Genomic DNA, 15,531 nt, shown 5'->3' on the forward strand with positions numbered 1-15,531 from the left:
CCTGAAGACCAGGCATTTATTATACTGTTCCATCTCTATCTGGGAAAACAAATGAAGACTTGATCCTCAACATCCTTTTAGAAGGACTGAGCTAGCAGCAGACGTACCTTCTATGTTACATTCTGTGTGTACAGTATAGTCCACCCTTAAAGATCCATTAGTTTATACATACACACAAGCAGACTGGTTAAAGAGGCTCACCATCCTCTCCATACGCATCCCGTTCCCAAACGCCAGCTGTCTCAGAACGTCGATGTCTGCTAGACCCCACCCTGGGTTCCTGTAGGGGAACAGAAGTGACATGGTAAAACAGTGTGGTAGTCTGGGTTCCTGTAGGGGAACAGAAGTGACATGGTAAAACAGTGTGGTAGTCTGGGTTCCTGTAGGGGAACAGAAGTGACATGGTAAAACAGTGTGGTAGTCTGGGTTCCTGTAGGGGAACAGAAGTGACATGGTAAAACAGTGTGGTAGTCTGGATTCATGGATAGAACCCTCACCCTGAGTGAACTAATGTCTAGAAGCTATATGGTAGTAGCTCCACATTGGCCAGCTCTCTCTATGATGTCATAACTCACATCTGTCGTAGTTCCTGGTCCAAGTCCTCCATACAGCTGGGGGTGATGATGGCGTATGGCTGGGGAGCGAGAGGGAGGGGTGTCTGACGTTAAAAAACACTTAAAACAAATGTACAGTATAAATGTCCTCTATCTCCCATATTTATATATATTTATATTTTTCTATATGTATACTTTGACAATGTAAGTAATATGAACTTTAAAGTCAATTGAATTGAATTGAGAGAGAGACGCACGCACGCACACACAGAGATTGACAAAAGCTACTTTGTTAATAAAGTTATTTAGTCGAACTACAACTCGTTTGTGGCGCAATGCATTGTGGGTAGGTCAGTAACAGAGAGTGGAGGACGCCATGTGCTATTGAGGGAGAAGGACCAGGATTGACAGGTTACACTGTGACTGTGAATTGTAAATATCTATAGGAGATCCGGGGGCACAAATAATAAAAATGTACTGCACAAGACATTGCATTCGGACCGCACTGCGAATCGCCGCAAAGACACATCGGTAAGCGGGTGTCATATTTAACCGGGGATTGCAGCTGTAACGGTGCTTGTGTAATTCTAGAACAGTGGGACACAGGAGCTAGATGGTTTGCTAACGCTTAAAGCGTCAAGGGCAGAGAATTACTAGCTAATTTGCCATACATTAACCATTTATGTGCCCCAAATAGTCTGAGTCACATAGAACTGTTAACATAATAACCCTGGGCTCATTCATTTGCTTTGTGAAGAACGGATTTTATGATCAGCCGGATAGCTAGCCAGCCGCAATGCCACCAATTACTCGTTAGCTAGCTAGTGAGGAACGATCTTGCAGCCAAATGGATTAATCTGTCACGGGGATTGTGTTGCAAAACCAGCTAACTAATTTGTAATCTAGAGCGAGTAGGCTCAGTTAGCATTAAATAACGTTAGACAGTTCCATGAACCTAATGCACCCTGTTCCTTCCTTATGAGATGTGCCAGTCAAGGTCATGTGTTTCTTGTATGGCATTTGTGTTTAACTTTGACAAATGGTTGTCATATCCTGTACCTTGCTAGAGCTTCCCTCCTGGTTCTGATTAGTGATTTGTATAGATTTTAACCATTGTATAATGAGCTTGTCAACCTTCCTGTGGCAGTTGTACAACTGATTCAGAGGGGTTGGGTTAAATGCGGAAGACACATTTTGGTTGAATGCATTCAGTTGTGCAACTGACTAGGTATTCCCTTTCCCAACTGAACCAGGCGGGAAATCAGGATGAGGAATAGTAACTAAATAGCTACTGCTAGATTACAAGCTGGTGGTGGATTTGAAGAATTTGTAAGTCGCTCTGGATAAGAGCGTCTGCTAAATGACTTAAATGTAAATGTAAATGTAAGAATCTTTGAGAGATCTATGACAACATTGAATCAGTCATTCCCCATAGGCCTAGAGGTTTTTCAAGATGGGACTCAAAAGGCCCCTAAAGCTACATCCAGGAGCCTAAATCTAATTCATTAGTGCATAGTTGTAAATTAATTTGCACCATAACTGTCAATTTAAACCAATAGAAACCAAGCTATCTTAGGTGGACGGGTTGCACGCTCTATAGAGGAAACACTGGAGTGAATGTAGAGGTCGACCATTATGATTTTTCAACGGCGATACCGATTATTGGAGGAGCAAAGGAGGCCGATACCGATTCATCGGCTAATTTTTATATATATATTTGTAATAATGACAATTACAACAACATTGAATGAACACTTTTTTATTTTAACTTAATACATAAATAAAATATATTTAGTCTCAAATAAATAATGAAACATGTTCAATTTGGTTTAAATAATGCAAAAACACAGTGTTGGAGAAGAAAGTAAAAGTGCAAATGTGCCATGTAAAAAAGCTAACGTTTAAGTTCCTTGCTCAGAACATGAGAACATATGAAAGCTGGTGGGTCCTTTTAAGATGAGGCTTCAATATTCCCAGGTAAGAGGTTTTAGGTTGTAGTTATTATAGGAATTATAGGACTATTTCTCTCTATACCATTTGTATTTCATATACCTTTGACTATTGGATGTTCTTATAGGCACTATAGTATTGCCAGCCTAATCTCGGGAGTTGATAGGCTTGAAGTCATAAACAGCGCAATGCTTGAAGCACAGCGAAGAGCTGCTGGCAAATGCAGGAAAGTGCTGTTTGAATGAACGCTTACGAGCCTGCTGCTGCCTACCACTGCTCAGTCAGACTGCTCTATCAAATATCAAATCATAGACTTATTTATAATATAATAAACGCACAGAAATAAGAGCCTTAGGGCATTAATTTGGTAAAATCCGGAAACTAATTTAGAAAACAAAACGTTTATTCTTTCAGTGAAATACGGAACCGTTCCGTATTTTATCTAACGGGTGGCATCCATAAGTCTAAATATTGCTGTTACATTGCGCAACCTTCAATGTCATGTCATAATTATCTAAAATTCTGGCAAATTAATTACAGTCTTTGTTAGGAAGACATGGTCTTCACACAGTTCGCAAGGAGCCAGGCGGCCCAAACTGCTGCATATACCCTGACTCTGCTTGCACAGAATGCAAGAGAAGTGACAATTTCCTGAGTTAAAAAAAAATCATGTTAGCAGGCAATATTAACTAAATATGCAGGTTTAAAAATATATACTTGTGTATTGATTTTAAGAAAGGCATTGATGTTTATGGTTAGGTACATTGGTGCAACGACAGTGCTTTTTTCGCGAATGCGCTTGTTAAATCACCGTTTGGCAAAGTTGAAGTAGGCTGTGATTCAATGATAAATTAACAGACATCGCATCGATTATATGCAACGCAGGACAAGCTAGATAACTCCACATGGTTGATGATATTACTAGTTTAACTAGTGATTATGTGAAGATTGATTGTTTTTTTTAGAAGATACGTTTAATGCTAGGAACTTACCTTGGCTCCTTGATGCACTCGCGTAACAGGTGGTCAGCCTGCCACGCAGTCTCCTCGTGGAGTGCAATGTAATCGGCGACCAAAAATGTGGATTACTGATTGTTATGAAAACTTGAAATCGGCCCTAATTAATCGGCCATTCCGATTAATCGGTCGTCCTCTAATTGAATGATACATAAGTCTCAGTAATGATACATAAGTCTCAGTAATGATACATAAGTCTCAGTAATGATACATAAGTCTCAGTAATGATACATAAGTCTCAGTAATGATACATAAGTCTCAGTAATGATACATAAGTCTCAGTAATGATACATAAGTCTCTGCTCCCAAGTGGCACAGTGGTCTAAGACACTGCATCTCAGTGCAAGATGCCTGGTTCAAATAAATAAGAATTTGTTCTTAACTGACCGGCCTGTTAACTAAAGGTTAAATAAAATAATAGTTCAATAAAATAAACTGTATGATTTGTTTCCACAGGCAGGAGCTCCAGACACCAACGCTATGTGCCCTCCGAACACTCGGGACCAGCCCAGCCAGCCTTTCTGATGTCATCGCCACCCCCCCTCTGGACGGAGCCCCCAAAGCGTACCCCCCCAAAATCACCCAGCTGGTACACGACATCACCAGCCTCACCTTGTTAGAGGTGTCAGACCTCAATGAGCTCCTCAAGGTATGGAACTGGAACATGTAGACTGTGTAGATTAACATAAGGAGACATGTACATTTGAGTCATTTAGCAGACGCTCGTATCCAGTGCCACACAGTAAGTGCCATAAATTATAGCACATTGGCCTATATATAACACATAGCCATGCACATTGGCCTATATATAACACATAGCCTGGAATATAGCATCTTGGCCTTTATATAACACATAGTACTTAGCCATAACACAGTACTTAGCCTGGAATATAGCATATTGTCCTATATATAACAGATAGTACATAGCCTGGAATATAGCATCTTGGCCTTTATATAACACATAGTACATATATAACGGATAGTACATAGCCTGGAATATAGCACATTGGCCTATATATAACACATAGTACATTGGCCTTTATATAACACGTTGTACATAGCCATGCACATGGGCTATATATAACACATAGTACATATATAACACATAGCCATAGCACATTGGCCTATATATAACACATAGCCATAGCACATTGGCCTATATATAACACATAGCCATGCACATTGGCCTATATATAACACATAGCCATAGCACATTGGCCTATATATAACACATAGCCATGCACATTGGCCTATATATAACACATAGCCATGCACATTGGCCTATATATAACACATAGCCATGCACATTGGCCTATATATAACACATAGCCATGCACATTGGCCTATATATAACACATAGCCATGCACATTGGCCTATATATAACACATAGCCATGCACATTGGCCTATATATAACACATAGCCATGCACATTGGCCTATATATAACACATAGCCATGCACATTGGCCTATATATAACACATAGCCATGCACATTGGCCTATATATAACACATAGCCATGCACATTGGCCTATATATAACACATAGCCATGCACATTGGCCTATATATAACACATAGCCATGCACATTGGCCTATATATAACACATAGCCATGCACATTGGCCTATATATAACACATAGCCATGCACATTGGCCTATATATAACACATAGCCATGCACATTGGCCTATATATAACACATAGCCATGCACATTGGCCTATATATAACACATAGCCATGCACATTGTTCTATATATAGCACATAGCCATAGCACATTGGCCTATATATAACACATAATACATAGCCTGGAATATAGCACGTTGGTCTGTACTTGAGTATAATTAAGCAAATCTGACATTACATATGTTTTTTAATTTACCAGACGTTGTTATCCAGAGCGACTTACAGGAGCCATTAGGGTTAAGTGCCTTGTTCAAGGACACGTCCTGTAGTCGGCTCGGGGATTCGAACCAGCGACCTTTCGGTTACTGGCCCAGCACTGTTAACTGCTAGGCTACCTGCTACCTGTGCAATAGGCTACAACTTAATTTGTCCAACTATTACATCAGAAATTCGAGGAGACAAAACTCCAGACCACCTTTACTCCACCAACAGGCTCTCCCTCACCCTCCATTTGGCAAATCTGACCATAACTCTATCCTCCTGATTCCTGCTTACAAGCAAAAACTCAAACAGGAAGTACCCAGTGATGCGCTCAATACAGAAGTGGTCCCATGAAGCGGTTGCTAAGCTACAGGACTGAGAGCTTTAAGTTCCTCGGTGTCTGCATCACTAAAGATCATGGTCCAACACACACCAACACAGTTGTGAAGAGGACATGACCACGCCTCTTCCCCCTCAGGAGTCTGAAAAGATTTGGCATGGGCCCTCAAAAGGTTCTACAGCCTCACCATTGAGAGCATCTTGACTGGCTGCATCACCGCCTGATACGGCAAATGCTTGGCATCCGACCACAAGGCGCTACAGAGGGTAGTGCGTACGGCCCAGTACATCACTGGAGCTGAGCTCCCTGCCATCCAGGACCTCTATACCAGGCGGGGGCAGAGGGAGCCTCTAAAAATGGTCAATAACTGCAGCAACCCTAGTCATAGACTGTTCTCTCTGCTATCGCACGGGAAGTGGTACCGATGCACCAAGTCTGGAACCAACAGGACCCTGAACAGCTTCTACCCCCAAGCCATCAGACTGCTAAACAGTTAGTCAGTTCAATAGATACCCAGATAGATACCCTATCTGCATTGACCCTTTTTGCACCAACTCTTTTAATCACATTTAAAAAATATATATATATATATTCCACAGAGCTCCTGCCTGTGGAAACAAATCATACAGTTCATGTATTATTATATTTAACCTTTATTTAACTAGGCAGGTCCGTTAAGAACAAATTCTTATTTACAATGACGGCCTAGGAACAGTGGGTTAACTGCCTTGTTCAGGGGCAGAACAACAGATTTTTACCTTGTCAGCTCGGGGATTCGATCTAGCAACCTTTCGGTTACAGGTCCAACACTCTAACCACTAGACTACCTGCCTCCCCTCTAACCACTAGACTACCTGCCTCCCCTCTAACCACTAGGCTACCTGCCTCCCCTCTAACCACTAGGCTACCTGCCGCCCCTCTAACCACTAGGCTACCTGCCCTCCCTCTAACCACTAGACTACCTGCCACCCCTCTAACCACTAGGCTACCTGCCCTCCCTCTAACCACTAGGCTACCTGCCGCCCCTCTAACCACTAGGCTACCTGCCGCCCCTCTAACCACTAGGCTACCTGCCGCCCCTCTAACCACTAGACTACCTGCCGCCCCTCTAACCACTAGACTACCTGCCTCCCCTCTAACCACTAGGCTACCTGCCTCCCCTCTAACCACTAGGCTACCTGCCTCCCCTCTAACCACTAGGCTACCTGCCTCCCCTCTAACCACTAGGCTACCTGCCTCCCCTCTAACCACTAGGCTACCTGCCTCCCCTCTAACCACTAGACTACCTGCCTCCCCTCTAACCACTAGGCTACCTGTCGCCCCTCTAACCACTAGGCTACCTGCCTCCCCTCTAACCACTAGGCTACCTGCCTCCACTCTAACCACTAGGCTACCTGCCTCCCCTCTAACCACTAGGCTACCTGCCTCCCCTCTAACCACTAGGCTACCTGCCTCCCCTCTAACCACTAGACTACCTGCCTCCCCTCTAACCACTAGACTACCTGCCTCCCCTCTAACCACTAGGCTACCTGCCTCCCCTCTAACCACTAGACTACCTGCCTCCCCTCTAACCACTAGACTACCTGCCTCCCCTCTAACCACTAGACTACCTGCCTCCCCTCTAACCACTAGGCTACCTGCCTCCCCTCTAACCACTAGGCTACCTGCCGCCCCTCTAACCACTAGGCTACCTGCCGCCCCTCTAACCACTAGGCTACCTGCCGCCCCTCTAACCACTAGACTACCTGCCGCCCCTCTAACCACTAGACTACCTGCCTCCCCTCTAACCACTAGGCTACCTGCCTCCCCTCTAACCACTAGGCTACCTGCCTCCCCTCTAACCACTAGGCTACCTGCCTCCCCTCTAACCACTAGGCTACCTGCCTCCCCTCTAACCACTAGGCTACCTGCCTCCCCTCTAACCACTAGACTACCTGCCTCCCCTCTAACCACTAGGCTACCTGTCGCCCCTCTAACCACTAGGCTACCTGCCTCCCCTCTAACCACTAGGCTACCTGCCTCCACTCTAACCACTAGGCTACCTGCCTCCCCTCTAACCACTAGGCTACCTGCCTCCCCTCTAACCACTAGGCTACCTGCCTCCCCTCTAACCACTAGACTACCTGCCTCCCCTCTAACCACTAGACTACCTGCCTCCCCTCTAACCACTAGGCTACCTGCCTCCCCTCTAACCACTAGACTACCTGCCTCCCCTCTAACCACTAGACTACCTGCCTCCCCTCTAACCACTAGACTACCTGCCTCCCCTCTAACCACTAGGCTACCTGCCTCCCCTCTAACCACTAGGCTACCTGCCTCCCCTCTAACCACTAGGCTACCTGCCTCCCCTCTAACCACTAGGCTACCTGCCTCCCCTCTAACCACTAGGCTACCTGCCTCCCCTCTAACCACTAGGCTACCTGCCTCCCCTCTAACCACTAGGCTACCTGCCGCCCCTCTAACCACTAGACTACCTGCCTCCCCTCTAACCACTAGGTTACCTGCCTCCCCTCTAACCACTAGACTACCTGCCTCCCCTCTAACCACTAGACTACCTGCCTCCCCTCTAACCACTAGACTACCTGCCTCCCCTCTAACCACTAGGCTACCTGCCGCCCCTCTAACCACTAGACTACCTGCCTCCCCTCTAACCACTAGACTACCTGCCTCCCCTCTAACCACTAGATTACCTGCCTCCCCTCTAACCACTAGACTACCTGCCTCCCCTCTAACCACTAGACTACCTGCCTCCCCTCTAACCACTAGACTACCTGCCTCCCCTCTAACCACTAGACTACCTGCCTCCCCTCTAACCACTAGGCTACCTGCCACCCCTCTAACCACTAGACTACCTGCCTCCCCTCTAACCACTAGACTACCTGCCTCCCCTCTAACCACTAGGCTACCTGCCACCCCTCTAACCACTAGACTACCTGCCTCCCCTCTGACCACTAGACTACCTGCCGCCCCTCTAACCACTAGACTACCTGCCTCCCCTCTAACCACTAGACTACCTGCCTCCCCTCTAACCACTAGACTACCTGCCTCCCCTCTAACCACTAGGCTACCTGCCGCCCCTCTAACCACTAGGCTACCTGCCGCCCCTCTAACCACTAGACTACCTGCCTCCCCTCTAACCACTAGGCTACCTGCCGCCCCTCTGACCACTAGGCTACCTGCCTCCCCTCTAACCACTAGACTACCTGCCTCCCCTCTAACCACTAGGCTACCTGCCTCCCCTCTAACCACTAGGCTACCTGCCGCTCCTCTAACCACTAGGCTACCTGCCGCCCCTCTAACCACTAGACTACCTGCCTCCCCTCTAACCACTAGGCTACCTGCCTCCCCTCTAACCACTAGACTACCTGCCTCCCCTCTAACCACTAGACTACCTGCCTCCCCTCTAACCACTAGGCTACCTGCCTCCCCTCTAACCACTAGGCTACCTGCCTCCCCTCTAACCACTAGGCTACCTGCCTCCCCTCTAACCACTAGGCTACCTGCCTCCCCTCTAACCACTAGACTACCTGCCTCCCCTCTAACCACTAGGCTACCTGCCTCCCCTCTAACCACTAGACTACCTGCCGCCCCTCTAACCACTAGACTACCTGCCTCCCCTCTAACCACTAGACTACCTGCCTCCCCTCTAACCACTAGACTACCTGCCTCCCTTCTAACCACTAGGCTACCTGCCTCCCCTCTAACCACTAGGCTACCTGCCTCCCCTCTAACCACTAGGCTACCTGCCTCCCCTCTAACCACTAGGCTACCTGCCTCCCCTCTAACCACTAGGCTACCTGCCTCCCCTCTAACCACTAGGCTACCTGCCTCCCCTCTAACCACTAGGCTACCTGCCTCCCCTCTAACCACTAGGCTACCTGCCGCCCCTCTAACCACTAGACTACCTGCCTCCCCTCTAACCACTAGACTACCTGCCTCCCCTCTAACCACTAGACTACCTGCCTCCCCTCTAACCACTAGACTACCTGCCTCCCCTCTAACCACTAGACTACCTGCCCTCCCTCTAACCACTAGACTACCTGCCTCCCCTCTAACCACTAGACTACCTGCCTCCCCTCTAACCACTAGGTTACCTGCCTCCCCTCTAACCACTAGGTTACCTGCCTCCCCTCTAACCACTAGACTACCTGCCTCCCCTCTAACCACTAGACTACCTGCCACCCCTCTAACCACTAGACTACCTGCCTCCCCTCTAACCACTAGACTACCTGCCTCCCCTCTAACCACTAGACTACCTGCCTCCCCAACGCTGCTGCTACTGTTTATTATCTGCCGCTTTGTTCCTAGTAATATGTACTGGTAGCCCGTGTATAAAGCCATGTTATCATTACTCATTGACTCTGTACTGGTAGCCCGTGTATAAAGCCATGTTATCATTACTCATTGACTCTGTACTGGTAGCCCGTGTATAAAGCCATGTTATCATTACTCATTGTGTATTTATTATTACGTGTTTTACTTTTCTATTATTTCTGTTTTCTTTCTCTCTGTATTGTTGGGAAGGACTATAAGTAAGCATGTCACTGATGGTTGACACCTGTTGTTTAAGAAGCATGTGATGAGTAACATTTTATTTGACTTGCTCAATGACTTCTCAATAAAGTATGTTTAATTTTTGTCCCAGAAAACCCTGAATATCCAGGATGTTGGGATGATGCCAATGGGAGCCATGACTGCAGCAGCAGCACCTGCAGCTCTGGTAAGACAGGGATTGTTTCAGTGTGTTTCTGTGTTTTTATTCAATACGTTTATCAAGCTTCTTTACCTGTATTGGTTAGCCTGCCCTTACGTGATGCCCCGTGATTACCCCTTACGTGATGCCCCGTAGTTACCCCTTACATGATGCCCCGTAGTTACCCCTTACGTGATGCCCCGTGGTTACCCCTTACGTGATGCCCCGTAGTTACCCCTTACGTGATGCCCCGTAGTTACCCCTTACATGATGCCCCGTAGTTACCCCTTACATGATGCCCCGTAGTTACCCCTTACGTGATGCCCCGTGGTTACCCCTTACGTGATGCCCCGTAGTTACCCCTTACGTGATGCCCCGTAGTTACCCCTTACGTGATGCCCCGTAGTTACCCCTTACGTGATGCCCCGTAGTTACCCCTTACGTGATGCCCCGTAGTTACCCCTTACATGATGCCCCGGGGTTCCCCCTTACGTGATGCCCCGGGGTTCCCCCTTACGTGATGCCCCGTGGTTCCCCCTTACGTGATGCCCCGTGGTTACCCCTTACGTGATGCCCCGTGGTTACCCCTTACGTGATGCCCCGTGGTTACCCCTTACGTGATGCCCCGTGGTTACCCCTTACGTGACGCCCCGTTGTTACCCCTTACGTGATGCCCCGTGGTTCCCCCTTACGTGATGCCCCGTGGTTACCCCTTACGTGACGCCCCGGGGTTACCCCTTACGTGACGCCCCGTGGTTACCCCTTACGTGACGCCCCGTGGTTACCCCTTACGTGACGCCCCGGGGTTACCCCTTACGTGACGCCCCGGGGTTACCCCTTACGTGACGCCCCGTGGTTACCCCTTACGTGACGCCCCGGGGTTACCCCTTACGTGACGCCCCGGGGTTCCCCCTTACGTGATGCCCCGTAGTTACCCCTTACGTGATGCCCCGTAGTTACCCCTTACGTGATGCCCCGTGGTTCCCCCTTACGTGATGCCCCGTGGTTACCCCTTACGTGATGGCCCGTGGTTCCCCCTTACACGATGCCCCGTGGTTCCCCCTTACACGATGCCCCGTGGTTCCCCCTTACACGATGCCCCGTGGTTCCCCCTTACCCCACCCTACATGACTTGATCTAGGAGGTACCCCTGCAGAGCTCATTGGCCTTCTATCTATAAATGCTTTAACCTCGTTTAGTTTCGATGCCCAATGTAAGCTTCTCTACTGCAATACAATCGTTCTGCTTGACTGTACACACAAGCATGTCATGTAGTGTCCTCAGGGCATAGATAGAACATGTTCTAACCTCGCATTGTATTCATTCTGCTCCTATAGGCAGTGGAAGAGGACATGGTACCAGTGAAGAAAGAGAAGACACACTTCACAGTGAAACTGACAGAACTGAAGGCAGCAGAGAAAGTGAAACTCATAAAAGAAGTGAAGAACTGCATCCAAGGCTTGAACCTGGTGCAGGTCAGATGGTCTTCCTGTTTTCCTCTGTGTGATGTCACAGCCAGACGATGATTCTTTAGTTCTTTCCTGTCTCTGTAATCATTTGTCCATTCCGTCTCTGACCACACACGCTCCAGTGTCCACGCTTAAAGGACACAGAGTCAAATCAGTCTGAGACATAGGATTGGAGGTCTTTCACTCTGGTACTGCTCTCTTTATGTATATAGTAGGTTAAGAGGTTGGTTGACTTCTCTGTTCTCTCTGTATAATCCTCCTTCTGTTTCTTACTCTGAAAGACATACAATCACGTCCGTCTAGGAGGTTGCTTTGTGTTAATGTTACTATAGATCCTCTGTCCTCTACCAGGCTAAGAAGTTGGTTGCTTTGTGTTAATGTTGCTGTAGATCACTGACCTCCTCTGTCCTCTACCAGGCTAAGAAGTTGGTTGCTTTGTGTTATTGTTGCTGTAGATCACTGACCTCCTCTCCTCTGTCCTCTACCAGGCTAAGAAGTTGGTTGAGTCCCTCCCCCAGGAGATCAGAGCCAATGTGTCCAAAGAGGAGGCGGAGAAGCTGAAGACGGCCCTGGAGACAGCAGGAGGCACTGTGGTGTTGGAGTAAACCGTCCCTCCTCTCTCCCTCCCTGCCTCCACCCGACTGACCCCGATCCACCGTCTGGCTGCGGTTACTCCCGTCTTCTGACTGTCTGTTTTATACAGCAGTAAAAGAACAAAGGAACCAATACCTTGGGAAAGGAAACTGAAATATTGCCTTTTTACAACGTCGCTGTACCAGCTACCAACTGGACGGTGTGAAGCGGGGCGCGAGAAACTAACTCAGACTGAACTCCTCAGGCTCAGAGCCTGAACACACCCGCTCGCCGCCCGGCCGCTCGTCAATTTACTCCCCCATTTGTCTTGTTTGTTCTGGCTGGCTCTGTCCCGATTCTCCATCCTTCTCCCGAAGTGTGCACTTCTCTTGCGTTCTTTCTCGCATTGATTCAACAACGGTGGAAACTCAAACTCCCTCAAGCCAGTGTTTACATCAGCCCCATATTTAAAAGTCCATGACTGGGAATATGAGGGCACAGTACAGGAGAAGGGTGGATAATGGGTACTTTTGCCCATCTATCAGTCTGGTACTTTTGCCCATTGGTCTGCAGTCAAGCTGGCCCTGGGCCTCCTGTCTGTCTGTCTGTCTGGGGGTGAGTTGCTCTGAAAGCCTCGTAGCTAACGTGGCATGTTATTTCTCTTGACAAACCTCCACAGTGACCATTGAAATATCTACGTTTGACTGTCTGTATTCTCCAGAGGAGGCTGGTGGGAGGAGCTATAGGAGGTCAGGCTCATTGTAATGGCTGGAATGGAGTCAAACAGGTGGTTTCCATTTGATACCATTCCATTAATTCCATGTCAGCCATTACAATAAGCCTGTCCTCCTATAGCTCCTCCCACCAGCCTCCGCTGGTATCTTATCTGCGTTAATGAACTAAATTTGTCAAATGAACACTTTGCTGGTTGTTCTATGAGTGGTGTGAGTCTGAGTCATCAAGAGGACTGAGGTACCACGTTCACAACAAATCTTTTTTAGAAACCCTCCCCATGACTGATAACAGACTCCTGTGTAGGGAGACATGGTTACCGTGTTATCTAGAACCAGGAGAACAGAGCTGATTCCTCATTACGGGTTGGAACCGGTTCAGGGAACAGAACTGAAAAGCCGGAAAATAACGTCATTTTTCAAGTAGCAGAAACAGAACCTGGAACGAAAGTGATCCATAGAACCATTATTTTAAAAGCATGGGAACCGGTTAATAACGTTCTTTTACATTCCAGGCGTTTCTACTCTCACAAAAAAACGCAACAAAGTGCCTAGGCTAAGCCCTCACTCTGTCACTCAGAAACATATTCCAGTATCTGCCTGCAAGCTGAAAATCTTTACCAGTGTGTGTGCATGTTTAGGCTACCTACCCCCCCCCCCCCCCCCCTGAAGCTAGGCTACTGTACTGACTTACAATCGCGATTCAGAAGATAGGGGGAGAGATTTTTTAATTAGCTAGAAGACTATATTAACTTTTTTGATGCTAGTTAAGGATACTATAGGCCTAGTTATCACGTTTCACATTGGGTTTATTAACTACAAAAAGGTAAGACGTGTTTTTTAAGTCTGGTGCCGCTCTGCACAAACAAGCTTGTTGGCTAGCAAGGTCAAAGGCCATTAAAAGTTCCTCCGTAGAAGCCACTCCAACTAGGTATAATTCCGTGGACATAAATCAGATAAGGCATGTCATAACGATGCCCAGCGCTTCAAGCCTCCTCCTCAACCCTCTTGTTCTCTCCCCACCCGCAAAATGTCAGTCGCATCTTGCGCCGTAGGCTACACTTGATTGTCCATCACGCAAGCTTGCCTGCTCTATCCGCAATGATTGGTGAAGTAATTTAATCAGCTAAATGTAAAAAATAAAAATATTTTAAAGGTTAAAAAAGGAACAGAAAGGAACGCTATAAACCGGTACTTTGGTTTGAACCGGTTCTGAACTTTATTTTGCTGGTCGAAACAGTGGAACGTAACTTTTTTTTCTGTTCAGAACTAAACGATTTGGAAAAATAATTTTGGTTCCAACCCCTGGTCTTTATACTGTATGACTGATATAGGATCAATGATGAAGTGATTAAAATAAATAAAAAATGCAAGTTACATTTCTTTGGTTGGTTGAATATAATCTTACATTGGATCACATTTGTGCTGTTAAAGACTATGAAGGATTATTAAATAGTACCTATGTGAAACGTATTCATAATGATGTGATTACATATTTATATTATTGTAAAGCTTTATTTGGTGTTAGACATCCATATTTTGAATTCACTTTGTTTCAAATTCTAATGGAGTTTAATATGTAAAAGAGCCACTAGGTGGCAGAAGAGAGCTGTGCTGATTCTCCCAGGGCAACTGGCAGCCCCGCCTGGTTTTGTAGGCCCACTGATCACCCCACCCCCCCATCCTATGGGGTCTCAATTTACTGCTGAGAGTTATAATAGCTAGTTGAGTGACCGACATAAGAGAGAAACTGCTGATGCAAAACCACATTGCTAAATTGCACCTTGTGTATTCTACTATCTCAACTTAAATTGTTTTATATTTGGAAGTTAGTCTAGAGACCAGCTAGCAATCATGTTCAAATTACCGACTGGGAGCCTCATTGATTTTGTTAGTTACTCCGACTCAAATATATTAATAACGGCAAACATTTCTCTCCACCCTATGGCAAAATGTGTAGAATTGCAGGAAATTAGCTTTTAAAACTGCACATTTTTCTCTAAACCTAGAGCTGTTGCGTTGACCATATTACTGCCACACCAGCAGTCATGAGTCATCAAGAAGACCACAGTCAAATTCCATGTGAGTCGCGGTAATCTCCTCTTATGCACTCTGGACATGCCTTGGTAGTACCCAAAACATGGTCCTTGTCCATGTTGTTTCAAAGCCTTAATACAGCAAAATGGACATTGCTTTCTAAGGTGAGGATTCATTAAAAACACCCATAAGCATGTTAGAGCTTATAGATATGCCTATATAACTCCCACACAAAAAAACTGAATTAAAGTAATGATTTATACAATACAATGGCCTACTGCACTGC

The 15,531-nt window shown here is 46.6% G+C and overlaps 1 protein-coding gene across 2 annotated transcripts; it reads left to right on the top strand.

Moving 5' to 3' along the window:
- Positions 1-951: 951 nt before the first annotated feature.
- On the top strand, positions 952-13,079 carry LOC129832823 (39S ribosomal protein L12, mitochondrial-like). Of its 2 annotated transcripts, none has more exons than XM_055896856.1 (5): positions 952-1,085; positions 3,977-4,169; positions 10,388-10,462; positions 11,773-11,910; positions 12,256-12,369. In XM_055896856.1, exons 1-5 carry the CDS (start codon positions 1,027-1,029, stop codon positions 12,280-12,282), a joined length of 492 nt encoding a protein of 163 aa, XP_055752831.1. In that variant the 5' UTR covers positions 952-1,026; the 3' UTR covers positions 12,283-12,369. The 2 variants fall into 2 exon arrangements, with proteins under 2 accessions (XP_055752831.1, XP_055752830.1); XM_055896855.1 differs by lacking the exon at positions 12,256-12,369 and adding an exon at positions 12,393-13,079 and having other exon boundaries at positions 954-1,085.
- The last annotated feature ends 2,452 nt before the right edge of the window (positions 13,080-15,531 follow it).

This window comes from Salvelinus fontinalis, chromosome 34, assembly GCF_029448725.1.
Source record: "Salvelinus fontinalis isolate EN_2023a chromosome 34, ASM2944872v1, whole genome shotgun sequence".
NCBI classification, from domain to species: domain Eukaryota; kingdom Metazoa; phylum Chordata; class Actinopteri; order Salmoniformes; family Salmonidae; genus Salvelinus; species Salvelinus fontinalis.